Source organism: Anser brachyrhynchus (assembly GCF_964034855.1).
Source record: "Anser brachyrhynchus genome assembly, chromosome: 1".
NCBI classification, from domain to species: domain Eukaryota; kingdom Metazoa; phylum Chordata; class Aves; order Anseriformes; family Anatidae; genus Anser; species Anser brachyrhynchus.
This window is the reverse complement of record NC_137694.1, coordinates 105,596,651-105,611,091: the sequence shown is the minus strand read 5'-3', so window position 1 is coordinate 105,611,091 and position 14,441 is coordinate 105,596,651. Positions and strand designations below refer to the sequence as shown.

The 14,441-nt window shown below is 44.3% G+C and overlaps 1 protein-coding gene across 2 annotated transcripts; it reads right to left on the bottom strand.

Annotated features, from left to right (window-relative positions):
* Positions 1-4,013: 4,013 nt before the first annotated feature.
* GABARAPL1 (GABA type A receptor associated protein like 1) lies at positions 4,014-13,086 on the bottom strand. 2 transcript variants are annotated; one of them, XM_080575666.1, is made up of 5 exons: positions 12,797-13,086; positions 9,003-9,081; positions 7,871-7,989; positions 6,685-6,746; positions 4,014-6,392 (listed from the first exon to the last, which is right to left on the bottom strand). In XM_080575666.1, exons 1-5 carry the CDS (start codon positions 12,884-12,886, stop codon positions 6,359-6,361), a joined length of 384 nt encoding a protein of 127 aa, XP_080431792.1. In that variant the 5' UTR covers positions 12,887-13,086; the 3' UTR covers positions 4,014-6,358. The 2 variants fall into 2 exon arrangements, with proteins under 2 accessions (XP_080431792.1, XP_080431793.1); XM_080575667.1 differs by having other exon boundaries at positions 4,014-6,409; positions 12,797-13,048.
* Between the last annotated feature and the right edge of the window lie 1,355 nt (positions 13,087-14,441).

The window sequence follows — 14,441 nt, the reverse complement described above, 5'->3', positions numbered from 1 at the left end:
CATCAAAGGGTGAGGTGTGCTTTCTGTTCCTGCAAACCCTGCTGCACTCTCAGGGGAAAAAGGGCAGTTGCTAGTGGAGGAATAAGAGGATGTTGGAAGAGAGAAGTGGCAGAATCAGTCTCTGCTACAAACTAAACAAAAAGTAAAGGGTTTACTTCATGGAAGAGAACTCTGCTTGGACGAGGATATATACCATCAACTGCTTCAACTGCTGATCTCCCTGACATGTTAGGAGACATTCTCAAATCCCCCAGGCAGCTGTCACCCTCTTGCAGACCATTTGTGCTTCTAGACTGCTCTCTCTGTCAGTATCTCTGTCACTGGCATTGATGGTGCTGAGCAGTGGCAGAAGAGCTCATATCAGGGAGAGAAAAGCCGATTTCCAGCAGGAAGGAGGCAGGCTGTAGATTTGGTGGCAGCTGTGAGACTTGCCATGTACAGGTTGTACGTGCTGTGAACACTGAACGGGGATGCTTTCACCCAGAAGTTACTTTCTCTGCAAGCACCATGGATTTACATTCCAGTGGCTGTAAATGTCAGTACCCAAAGGTACAGTGCTACATGGACGACTATTCCAAAGATGTCAAATAGCAGACTAGCAAAGACAAGGAGGAATGCTGACCAAAAATATCTTATGAATTTGCTCAAGAGAAGTTAGGCACACCAAGGAGTGAGAGAATGTCCTGCAATAGGTAACATGGACCACTACCTCCTGAAAGCTCTCCAGGTTCCCTAGTGGGGTGTGGACGCTGCAGAAGACTGCTCAGATGGTTAGAGAGGATTTGTCGATGAACAACAGAACAAGGTCCTAAGCTCTGACAAAGACTTCTTCTAAGCTGTGCAAGATAAAAATAAAAAGTTTACAGGAGATGAATCAGATCAATTTTTCCTTCAGCTACTAATCCAGTGCATTCCACCTTAATGCAGTTCTAGCAATGCCTTCATTTGAAAATGAGAATCTTAATGTTCTCCTGCTGTTTTCATATATCACTATTTACAGCACTTCTTAACAGCCCAAACAAAAAGACAATATCCAAATGACGTTGGCCAGACTGCAAAATCAGGGAGAATCACACCCTTACTTCACAAAAAGATACTGCAAAATCCAGCTTTTTCAGGAGAACGTTAACTAATTCCTGTAACACAGGTATAGCCAGGAATAAGCTATGCTCATGCAGGCTTCCAGGAACACAAATACCATGGGACTTGAAACATCCTCCTAAACATTGGCAGCGTAGGCTGGGGCAGTCACTGTTCATGGTCTCTGAGACTGGGTCAGTCCCACAAGTGCCCTGGCAGCAAGGAGCTCTCTAGTCACGCTCTGTGGCACATCCTGGGGGAGTGTTTGATTGTCAGAGGCTGAGTGACAGGAGTGAGCTGAAGTTTCTCCCTCTGGTAGTTTTATTTCAGTGTTTCTTTCATCTTGGACATGATTGTTTTATGGGAATGAAAATATGAGTATTTAATGTAATTTGGGACCTGTTACATTAGTCCAGATCTGCTTCAAGGTGGTGTTGTGACGCCCTAATTCCCAAGGTCATCTTTTTCCTTAGATACTCTCTGATCTTCTCTGTCCCAAGAGAATGTTTTCTTTATAAAGAAGCATCAAGATCACTGGAGAGAGGATCCCAGCTGCAGTGACAGTGACCTATGCAGTGCATGAATTACTCAACCTCTCTTAACCAGCTGAGCCCTTAGTTTCCACCAGGCCTTGCTCAAATCCAATTTTTATAACCTTATTGGCATGACACAGGAGAATAAAGGTGACAACCTTTGAGCATAGGCTAACATTTCAGGTACGAATCAGTTATACCATATTCAGCAAGAGTGCTATTCCTTTCATGAATGGCACTGACACAAACATGCAAGCAGCATGGCAGGTAAGAGGCAGACAAGCATCATTGATATACCATTTTCCTAGGAAAAGGGTGAGAGAGGGAGTGGGAGAGGTCTGGTTTGTCAGATACAACTCCTTAGTGGTTTTCTACTTCAGCCAGCAGAGAACATCATAATCTAAAGAGTAAAACATGCACTACATTTGAAGCTAAAATTCAAGGCTGAAAACTGCAACTATTTTGAATGATTTCAGTGGGTAGTATAAGCGTTTAGCAGATCTTTGTCTAGCTGGAGTCACAGCACCATTATGCTATACAGAGGGGACTTGTTTTAGTCACGGTGGTGTTTATAAGCACAGAAGCTCTGCTAAGGGTAGGCTCTGTGTTTACATGGTGCAGGATGAATTACTGTCTCTGATAGACCTCTACAAACAGCAAAACCTCTGGCAGTGGCTTTACCTTTTACGCAGTGGGGAAGAAAATATCCTCTTGGGCCTAATAAATTTTGTTCCTGTGAGTTTCAGTGTTACAGTTCTTGACTTTGGTGCTTATAGCAACTTTCTCGCCCACTCCGTGTGCAGCCTGCAGAAGCCATGGACTGCAAGGCAAAAGCTGAAGGTTGCTCCTTGTCAGCATTGGCACAGCTCTGGGTCTGGTTGGGATGGAATTAATTTTCTTCATAGTAGCTTGTATGGTGCTGTATGTTAGATTCGTGACCAAAACAGTGCTGATAACACATCCATGTTTTAGCTATTGCTAAACAGTATTTGTGCAGTGTCAAGGATTTCTGTTTCTCACTCTGTCCCCCCATTGGACAGATTGGAGGTGTGCAAGAGGTTGGGAGGGGACACAGTCAGGCAGGTGACCTGAACTGACCACAGAGATATTCCACAATATGTAACATCATGCTCAGCAATAAACAGGGAGACGAGGGGTTTTAGGTCAGTTAGACATCTTCTGCTTGGGAACTGTCTGGGTGTCCATCTACCCATGGGAAGTGGTGAGTGATTAACTTTGCATCTCTTATTTTGTTTTCTCTTTCCTCTTTCACTTCTTCACTTATTAAATAATTTTTATCTCAACCCATAAGTTTTTCATGCTTTTCATCTTCCCCCATCCCACTGGAGGTGGCGATGGAGAAGTGAGGGACCAACACTGTGGTGCTTAGCTGCCTACCATGGTTAACCTATAACAAGTACTTTGGCTCCATCCTGGCTAGCAGTACCTGCACAAACCCACATTTGTGATGCCACAGCGGGACAGGCATGCTCCAGAGCCCAGCTTGGCCTGGCCCCATAGCCTGGAAGGATGGGTGAGGTGGGGGAAGCTGCGTGATTCTCATCATTGCCTTGTTCTGCATGTGCCCAACCTGGAGTGGCTGTGCTAAGAGCAGACAGCACCTGCTGGGCTTGCCCACTCCCATCAGGGCTCTTTTCCCCTCAGCATACAATTATCCATAAGGGTATGCCCAGAGAGGTCGTGTAGTCTGCCTCCCTGGAGATATTCAAAAACTGTCTGGTCATGGTCCTGGGCAGACAGCTTTCGGTGGCCCTATGGTTGGACCAGACGACCCCCCAAGTTCTCTTCTAACCTCAGGCATTCTGTGATACCATGATTCTGTGAAGCCCAGATCTACTGCCATTGCAGGCCTACCTCTCAGTGAATTCTACATTTCCTAGTCCCTTCTTTTCCCGAGAGATGGGGAGCATACTCTCTATAGGGGACTGGGCTCACGCTGCCAGGTGCTGAGCTGCCTGCCTGGCCCTCCCTCGTGCCCTCTGCCTTTGCCCAGGAGCCCCACCTCAGCCCAAGATGTCATGGGGCCGCGAGGAATGGTGGTGCCCCAAAGGACCAGGAGCCAGAGGGAGCGCACAGCCAGCACAGGGCACGGCCTGTCCTACAGCTCCCTGTGGGGGGGCACGGGGCAGGCCCTGGAATGGTGGCCAGGCCCAGTCACCAGCCTAGACCACAAGGCTCATCACAGTGGTGAGGTGGGCCCAGAGTCCAGATGGAAAGCCCATCCACAGGTCAGGGTCAGGACCAAGTCCAGTGATGGCTGGGCAGGGAAAAAATAGCAGTGAGAAGTTCTGACAAAGCTGCCCTAGTTGGACAGGCCCTTTATTTACAAGAATACATGTGGGGAGAAGTACTACAGTCACCTGTTTTGGACCAAATCTGTGGTTTTCAAATGCATCTTTATTGATTGGCTGATTTAGCTCAAGTAATATGAACTTTATTTTACAAGAATCTGCAGCTAACCAACTCAAAAGGAAATTACCATAATTACCTTGTACAATATTGGACTAGCGCGCAAAAACAGAAGTAAATGCCACAATCCAGTTAAAAGAAACGTAAAATAACTAAATTAATGTGTAAACTCTAAATGCAGCAAACAGCTGAGATTAGTCCCATACTTATCACTTATAAACCCATCAGTGAGAGGGTAGAGGTCTGAACAATTTAAAAAAAACACCTCAGATTCCAATTGATTTCTCCCAAGTGTGCCTAAGCATGGGTTAGTTTGAGACAATACACAACCATGTGCTTAGCAGCACATGTGAGTGAGTGGGACAGTGGCAGAGAGATGTACACCATCTGCCCCCATCTTGTCTCTCACCCTAAAAAGCCTTCTGGGTTTGTTCTCTGCTTTAGAACATTCAGAACTTCCTAAAACAAGAAACTGATGTGGATTTGCACTCAAAGGATGTGAAAAGAGTCTGACCATTGGAAGAAAGCGGGCCAGTAAGAGAGGACTGAACACTGCAGGCAGAAACTGGTTATCTAAGCTGGCAGTAGGTACAACTCATCCAGACACATTTATTCCAGATGAACACATGATGGAACAGCAAACCTGAACTTCTGGATGTAAAAACAGGTAGAAACCCACCTACTTCATCTTTTGTTCCCCCATTCTCTGTCTGTCCAGTCTGACTACCCTGCCTAGATCCTTTGCACTTCCTCCCTTCTCTGCCATTCATCTGCTACTTTCCGTAACACACAGTCAGTGACTCTCCTGCCCTACCATACTGCCTCCTTGACCTTCACACAGTTCTGTCAGTGACTCCCGCTTCACACGCCCAGCCTACTTTTCTGCCATGTACAACTCAGTGGAACAAGTCAAAAAAGCCTGAAACCTGATTTCCTGTTTCCCATAATCCGAGAAGCGCTCATCTTGACCTCTCAATTCTGAGGAACAGAGACCTGGGATTTAACTTCTTCATGTATATATAGTAAACACTCTTGATTTATTTTGGACTCCAACTGTCTTCTTCATCTATCTTGTCTTTTCCTCCATCCTGGTCCCTCCCCTAAATCTAGGAATGTTTACAGTAATTCAGGTCCAGTTCTCTGACTTTAGGTAAAACCCCAGAACCTTCCTGAACGTCAGCTCACTCTGCAAACCCCAGCCCCTCATCAGAGTTATGGCAGTTATGGGAAAATCTGCTGTTTGTGCCACCAGGAAGAAACTGCTTTGGCATGACAGCATAAGGCTTACACAGGACAGAATCTATCTGGTACCTTTCTAAGAACAACACTGGCTTAAAGTAATTAAATAAAAAATCTACAGAGAATCTTTTCCCTTTCATGTCTAAAAGCACCTCTCTTGTGTCAGAGTGGCACTGCTGTCCAATCACAAAAAGCCAGCAAAAGACACACGGGAGGGACTGATTTCTTCTGCTTGTGCAAGTGGTGCAAGATCTGTACAGGGATGAGACATGGAAGGGAAGGCTAAGCCCAAAGGACTTCTGCTATCTTCAAATCTGCAGCAGACTGGTACAAGAACAACACTGATGGCTAATTTTCTGCGTTCACCAATAACAAGACCATTAGTAATTAATCACCTTAATGCATTGCAAGGGAGAATAGTTAGATAGCAAGAAAAGCTCTCTCACTTGTAGGTTAGCTGGGAACTGGTACAAGCTATCTAAGCAGCCTCCAGGATCCACCTACATGAATTTCACTAAGAACAACTTGGAAGAACAGTCATGTTTGGTATACTCAGCCCTGTCTCAGAGCTGGAGTGGGCTAGTTGTTCTCATGAGGTCCTTTCTAGCCCTATGCTTGTAAGTTTAGCAGTTGGCTTCCCTGAAAAGAACAAAAGGGTTGTTTCATTTTTTTTTTGTCCAGCACTTGCAATTAAAGCAATAAAGGAAAAAAAAAATCCTTCCTTTTTTCCCCCATCCCCTCAATCTTTATGTCTCACAGCTGAGGAGTTCCCAACCCTCAAGAATTATCCTTTCTAAAACTGCTGAAGTGACAGAAAATGCAGTAGTCTTGTAATGCTTCACAGGTAGCATCTGGAGTGAGGACTGTCAGCAGAAGACAGTCTTGTATGGGCAGGATGAAATATTTCACAGCTTGCTGAATGCTCATAGGAGTGTGGTCTGTGCCATGGGTAAGGTGTGACACGGTCAGTGTACGATGCATGTTCCAGGCATGCCTTCCTCATCCAATGAAAGGGTTACACATGAATGGCCATTTCCGTCCTGTGCAGTCACTCTCCAGGAGCTCCACTGGCTTGTCTAGCAGCCTCCAGTCCTGGCTAACAGCTTCCAGCTGTGGCAACAGAAGAACTACAAACAGCGGAGTCTCCCCACTCCTCAACCCAGCACTCCTTGCTAGCCTATCAGTTCACCCTTTCATTCACTGTACCCTTAACCTCCCTCCCCTCAATTAAAAAATGATGGTTATAATTAATGCATGGAAGGTGATAGCATTTGTGCATGTATTACACTTCCAGTTCTCTTCCCATCTTCTCAAGCATTGTCCTTCCTCCTCTCCAACCCCCCCCCCCCCAATCAGTTCCATCAGTCCATCTCGCCTGCATGCCTGGGGGGCTGACGCTCACTTGCCATAGACGCTCTCATCACTGTAGGCCACATAGAGAAAATAGTCCTCCTCGTGGTTATCCTGCAAGGGAAGAAAGGGAGAAAGTAACAAACCATAGCCCTGTAACTCACTACATGTGAAAAAGCCCACCAGGAGATCACTGTAACAAGAAGGGCTAATCCACTACATCAGAATGTGTGGAACAATGCTCCCTGGCCACAGCTCTGCCTCTAAATGCAGACATGTCACATTTCTGGACACACCGGATTTACTAGAAAAGCCACAGCCAGAGCATCGTGAAAACACGCAACAGGAACAGCCCTGACTGTTGCAGACTGTGCAGCAGAATGTCAGCACCTGTACGGCCTTAAGGTCAGGGGGAGTGACTTGGAGGGCTTTAACATGTCAAAAATAATCTCTGCATACTTCGGTGTTTGATAAATGTGGTTACATTCGTCATTTTTCAGAACACCTTAACAAGTCGCTGTCCTGTTTTATATATGGACAGTAAAACAGATGTTAAGTGATTCCATGGACACAAAAAGTCTGCAGGATGCCAGAAACAGAGTCCAGATCTCAGCTCTGGACAGTTAGACATACTTTCATCCTCCATGTCCAGATCTGTGTGTGCTAATCTTATATTATCTTCATTAGTTTATATACACATTGTCCAGTCATTGTTAAAAAGCATCTGGTCAAATAAGGCTTGCAGCAACAAATTGGAGCTCTCATACTAAAACACACCAGCACAGTCAATGGAGAAATCAAGGAGAAATCAGCTAAGATTGGCTAAGAGGAAATTTCTTTTGTATAAACAGGAAAGATAGTGCTTATGTTCTGTTTCCTGCTCCCGACACTCGTGCATCTGAAATACAGGTAAATGGTTTGTTTCAATAGCTTGTTAAAGTAGTAGGACCAAACATATAACTGCTGGGGAAACTATTCACCACCTGATATAACAACACTTTCAACTAGCAAACAATTAATTACAATTACTAGGCTCCCTGGACTCCTCCTTATAATCGCAGAACATAATTTTCCTGAAGAGATGAAGGAATATAGCCCAGGCCAAGGGCTTCCATGTTCACGGATCTGTGGCCAAGCTGCACCTACTGTCAGCTGAGTGGTGCACAGCTGAACTTCACTGAGGATATGCGTTCTTCTGGACACTCCAACAAGAGGAGAAAGAGATGGGCCAGGCTTACCTCATACAGCTGGCCCATGGTAGCACTGGTGGGGGGGATGGTATTATTGACAAAGAAGAACAGCGCATCCTCTGGCCTCAGGTGGATTCGCTTTCGGATTAAGAAGTAGAACTGCCCAACTGAAGAGGAACAGAGGAGAACATCTTAGATGCAGAAAGACCTTCATTTTTTTTATTTTTTTAATTTATTTATTTTATTCTTTTTTGCTTTATTTTATCCTAAACATGGTTGTTTTCTTTTGGGAAAGAAGCCGTGGAAATCACATACTATATGTAAAAAAATAAGGAAAAACGGCCAATGGGGAAAAGCAAGTAGGAACTTCATGACTGCAACCACATTAGCAGCCATCCTACTCAGTGCTGGCAAATTCTCTATGCCATCTTAGGCCATTACATCCTCTATATCCACACCTCACCTACTATGGTAGGAAATGCTCTACTGCAGGGATTGGTGAAAAGACATTTAACTTGCTTAACCTTTGAATCCTATACATCAATAACACCTTGGAGAATTTTGCCAGAGTGTAAATATATTTATAATTCCTGAAAATAAATTCCTTATTTGCTTTAGCTATTTTCCACAAGAAAGTATTCTGCAATCAATTTTATACTGTAAGGGAAAAAAAAAAAGCTGTTTCTTTAACTCATTCATGTTCTCAAATGAAAACAAAAACATACTAAATGTCCATGACCACTCAGAAAAGGAACTTTGTGGCCATGACTCCAACCATGGTGGTGGAAAACTATGACACTCTTTCAGTAACTTGTCTCTTCCTGCAACAAGGATACAGCCTCTGGCAACCTGAGCTGCAGCTAAGTCATCATTGATTGATACTTATGCTACTGCCTATGACACACAATCCAGTCATTTTCATCATAGCTAGAAGTCAGCAGTAACACGTGCATATTAGTTAAGTTAATGGTACACCTCAGACATCTCAGACAATTCTGCATGCTGGTAATCCAGACTGTAAAACACATAAATATAATGAGTATAGCTAAGTAAACTGGGGTAATGATAAGATGCTTAGCTCAGCCTGCCTGGATATTTTTAGGTGATGGTCGTATGAATAAAAAGCACTTCTAAAACCTTCTCACTGAAAATCAGAAAGAAAGGAGGTAGACTTTATTACCTGTGAGGTCAGAAGGTACAAGATACTTCCTTTTGTCTAGGTCAGGTACTCTGGCTTTTGGTGCTTTTTCTACAATTACCTGGAGAGACAGAAAGCAAGAGACAAGCCATGGCTATCATAAAAGGAAACAGACGAAAAAAGCATCAGTGTGAAGAGATATTACCCTTTTAGAGAGCTGGTGCTAGCAGACCTTTAAAAATTTCTTTAATCTATAACAAATAGACAACATTAAACAATAGACAGCTGAGAAGAAGACTGCAAATCACTGACAAATGGCTGTGCTGGGAACCTGGGATGTAGCAGTAAGCACAATGAGTGTGCTTACAAAAAAAAAAAAAAGAGAGAGAGACTGGAATAGGCATAAAAATAAACTACAATAACCAAAAAAAAAAAAAAAATCAGGTCACCTTGAAGGTCCCAATGCAGGTTAATTTTGTATGAAGGAACTACCAGGAGGCCAATACATGAACACAAGTAAATTGAACTGTTTCCAGGTTACATTTCTAAACTGCCTGGCACAAAATCAGCCCTAGTCCCAGTAGTCCCATATCCTACTTTCCAAGTTCACCCATACTGAATGCTCTAGAATGAAGCACAGAATTAAAGAGAAACTGCAGCTTACTGTGGAAGGTTGTGGTTTTTTTTGGCAGGGGGGAAGAGGGGAAGGAGCTGTTAATCCCCAATTCTTCATGTAGTTAACTTCTATCCTGAAACTCATATCTCTTATTAAGATAATTATTTTCCCTACTTGATATAGTTATGTACATTTCCTTATTCATATAAATAAATAATAAATATAAAACCGGGTACCATCTGGATCTACTGAGACCTTTGACACAAAATACTAATCCTTATTATATGACATAGAAAAGCGTAAGTTCAGCAGCTTTAAGGTCAAAGAGGCAAAGAGATCTTCTGCTACATAAAAATATTTGTTATGAGAGCTAGGCAAAATGTTTACCTCTGAAGTGGGAAGAATTCCAAAGTGACCTGACCTTCTTCCATGAAAAGGCTCGAAAATCTTTCCAGAGTTTGGAGGTATGTTTGCATGGAAATACCATGCATGTGTGGAAAAGAAGTGCAGGCACTGCCAGGTTTTTTTTGTACATATTTCTAAACAAGTATAGATATATTACATGATTCAATCTATATGGTTTGCTGTTCTGCAGAAGCCATTTTGACCATCTAAACAAGAAGCTGAATTTCCTAAACTTTCTAAACTTTTTCATTTCACTATACCCCATGATTGAACATAATCCATATGAGACACTGTGGGACTAATTTCTAAGGCCTCCTGCTCACATAGCCCTTTGGCAACCATAATCAGCAGGTATGTCTGCTGTACAATAGCTGAACTGATGTGGACTAAGACTTCTTTAGAAGCAAAATGGTGCCACATCAGCAAGACACTATGTCAGAGAAAAAAACATAGTGATCAGCTTGGTGTATTAGCCTGGAAAAAGTGCCATGCCAGCCAAACTCTCCTCCAGAGACGCAAGTGAATATCTGCAAAGCATGTCACACAGAAGGGATGCTGGCTTGGACTTCTCTTCACTGTGCTCCATTTGGATGCTGCCAGCACAGCCAAAAAACCCTGAAAGTTCTAGGTTTATTTTTGAAATAGAAGTGCAGTAATCTCTGCTAGTTCAAGAACTTCAAGCACCTCAGTACAAGGCAATTGAGCTCTTTTAAGTTTGTGGTAAGAGATGCATTTCCATACAAGAGGCAATTGATAAGTATTGTGAAGGGTAGCCAGTTCCACAGCCTTGCTGCACAGGTGCAGGCTGAGCAGCAACAGCACTTTGCCTATTTTCTTACCCTCAAATCCTACAAGGCAATATCTAATAGAATAAATTGCAGTGGAGAAAAACTTTTAGTTCTTGCCTCTGATTTCAAAAAGAGACAAGCAGAACTTCTAGGCAGTAGCAGTGATATGACCACACTGACTCAAAAGGACGGCATGTAGCTTGGTCGCTAGATAATAAGGAAAAGAAGATGGGGGTACCTCAAGTTATGCCATGCTTGAGGATGAGGTGAAAGTGTTGGGGCTTCTAAACCACTAAGAAGGATTCAAATCAAATCACCACTGAGCTTGAGAGCGATCTCCCTCTTGTGAAGAGCAGGAAAAGAATGGATGTGTTTTGATAGATTATCAACTGCAGTCAATGTGCCTAATAACCCAAATATCTCTTCCGAAGGTTTCTTCACAGACACTGACAAACCTACAAAGAAAATCCAAATGGCAGATACAGATTATCTCCTTATCTGTTATCGCTGGGTGGTGACTGTGGAAATGTGGGACTGTGCCAACATTATAATCTCAGCAAAATGCTGTGATGTATCATGGCACTGCAGCGTAAGCAGCCAAAGGGACATCATCTTCAAGGATCGTGCTGTTGGGAAGGGCAGAGGTGGAAGTGATGCAAAGAATGTTGTCTGCTGCATTCATTTGTTCCATGGGCAGCTCTGACAACAAGCTTCCCCTAGCAATCCACATCTGGGCCTCTCCACGAGGTGTCTGCACTCCTCCTCAGCTCCTTAACTTAGCTCACCTTACTATTTTGGTCCTGACTTTCTCCATAAAGCTCTGCGGATGGCCCTCTATATAGATCTTACCTCTTGCCAGACAGGGTCTGGTCCTAGGCTCCCCACACAGCTCTTCCAGACACATCTATCATGATCTCCTGCATTATCTGCCGTGCTGATCCTCAGTTACAGTTTGTCTTACTCCTGACCTGCAGAGCCCTCTGTGGTCCTTGTCTCAAAACACAGAACGGCATGTACTTAATCACTGACTTGATGCCTGATTAACCAGCCATGCTATGCCAGGGGCCCCCAAAACAGATGGGCAAAATGCACCCAAATTCCGACTTCCAAAAACTTCTGAAAAAATAGTTGTGGGCCACTCCCAAGATGAAAAAGGGTCTTGACCTCTGGAATAACTGCTCCCCCTTGCCCTTAGACTTACAGGGAAGTCTCACTTCACTTGCACACTGTACCCCTGGGCAGTAAATCTAGGACAGACCTCTCCAGTGGGGATGGAGAGAAAGAACATTTGCAAAATGTTTATTAAAAGAGGACCAAAAAAAAAATCACAACTAATCTTGCTATTTTTGCTTTGCAATTATTAACAGTAATTATAAAGCCAGGAGTTTTCCACCAGCATTCCAAAGAGACCTATGGACCAGTTTAGCTAGAAGATGACCTTGTTTTCCAAGTGACCTTTTTTCCACAGTTTATTAAAGAGGAGGGCAGAAAGACTAAGAAGGACCATTTACTATCATTTTTTTCTCACCTGGGAAGGAAAAGGACAGAGCAAAACCACACTGAAGTGCCAAGCCAAACGCCAGAAAATAAAAATAAAAGCGAAGCACCTGCTGAGTCGGGTGTACATCTTGTTTTCTGCATCTCGCTCATTGTTCTCCTCCATTTTCAGAGCGAGTGGTAAGCTCCTTCCCCACCCCCAGCCCCACGCACACAGCCTGCCATAAAAAGATGAAGGGCGATCTCGCCGCCCAGCCACTGCGGATGCCTGACAAAAGGGGGTACGGCACCCCAGCACCCCCACCCACCATCACGGCCCCCGACATACGATAACCTAACAGCTACCGGTCCGCGATAAAGAAAAACGCGGTCTGGAATTAATATCGGAACATCGCGGTAGCCATCATCTTTACTAATCCCGTTTTTTTTTTTTTTTTTTTCCCTTTTTTTTTTTTTTCCCCCTTAAAAAGAAGCACAGCGGCGGGCGGGGGGGGATGGCGAGGGCTGCAGGGCGAGCCCGGCACACTCACGGGGACTCTGTCGGGGTATTTCTTCCGGATTTTCTCCCCTTCTTTTTTCCTGTACTCGAACGGGTGGTCCTCCTTGTACTGGAACTTCATGCTGCGGCGCTGCCGGGCCCCGCCGTGCCCTCCCGACGGCTGCTGCTCGCTCCGCGAACCCCCAAAAACGCCCCCGGCGCCGCAGCCCCGAGCCGAGGCGAGCCGAGCCGAGCTGCGGGAGGAGCCGCGGCCGGCAAATGGGGCGCTGTGACGCTTCTGCGAGGCACCCCCCCGTCCCCGCCCCCTCCCACTCGTGTCACCCCCACCTTGGCCCGCGCGTGTCAGCAGCTCCCGACGTGCGGGGTGGTGGCTGGCTGCCTCTACGTTCGTTTGTCGCGGGTTTTGTCTTCGGAATGAAATGAAATGAAATAATAAAATAAAATAAAATAAAATAAAATAAAATAAAATAAAATAAAATAAAATAAAATAAATAAATAAATAAATAAATAAATAAATAAAATAAAATAAAATACAATAAAATTAAATTAAATTAAATTAAATTAAAAAAATACAAAACAAATACAATGCAATACAATACAATACAATAAAATGCAATACAATAAAATAAAAAAATAGAATACAAAATAAAGTAAATAAAAAATAAAATAAAATATGGTTGAGCAAACCCTGGCGTGACTCAGGGGCTGTACGGGTACGCACTGCACCGTGGCCGAGGCCCGGTGTCCCCGCGTCACGCTGGGGTCCCTCTGCTGGCCTAAACCTGGGGGATCGAGCCCCCCTCCACTCCCCCCCCCCCCCCCCCCCCCCCAGCCTGTTCTTCACTTCTTTAGGTTCTTTAGGCTGTGGGATGTAAAACGAAGAAAAAAGGGGCGGTGATTTTTCATGACCGTCCCTGTCGTTGTTGGATCTGGATTCTTCTGTTTATTTTTTGTTCTCTCTCTCAGTTAAAAAACAGGGAGCAGAAAGCGTGTCGCGTAATGCACCAGACCAGATGCACATTACAGACAGCAGATAGTAAAGGGAACCGGCTGCAAACAAGCCCGAACGGCCATCCAATTTTAGCCCAGTTACTCAGCTGATGCATTCTTGGAATATCTAATTTTTTTTTTCTAGCAGTGGCTAGGCTCACAATTACTTACTGACCAGCAAAAGACACAGTATTAATGAATGGATCAGCATGGTCAAATCAGCACAAAAAATTAAATGCTACTGCCTTGGGCGCAATGGATGGGAATGCATCAAATAATTATTTCATTGCATGCCTCATCCGGAGAAGCAGAACTTTTCCAAGGATGATCTTTTATTTGTGCAGCGGTTTTGGTTGCAGCAATAGGTGCTGAGTGAGGCAGCAGCCTGCCTTGGATGCCATAAGGCAACTCTCCGAGGCCACACCAGTGGCAGAGGTGAGAGAACCCAGGCTTCCCATATCTGATTCAACCCTGTGCCAGTGTGTTGACACGGAACGAGTAAGAGTAGGAAAAGACACGCTTGCCATTTTGCAGGATTCTGCTTCTACAGTGTGGTTAGAATGGAAAAAGTCCAGAATGGAGTGAAGAGGCAGCTTGAAATCTGAAGAAATTGAAGAGCAAGCGGGATGTCCCTTAATGATGTCCTGTAAGGGTGCTCCTTCGTGGTAAAAACAGAATCAGAGGAA

Coding starts and splice junctions, on each gene's coding strand:
- GABARAPL1 (XM_080575666.1), bottom strand. CDS start 12,886: ATGAAGTTCCAGTACAAGGAGGACCACCCGTTCGAGTACAGGAAAAAA. Junction 7,990..9,002: donor TGTACCTTCTGACCTCACAG/GTAATAAAGTCT, acceptor GTTCCTCTTCAG/TTGGGCAGTTCTACTTCTTA. Junction 6,393..6,684: donor GATGAGAGCGTCTATGGCAA/GTGAGCGTCAGC, acceptor CTGTTGCCACAG/CTGGAAGCTGTTAGCCAGGA.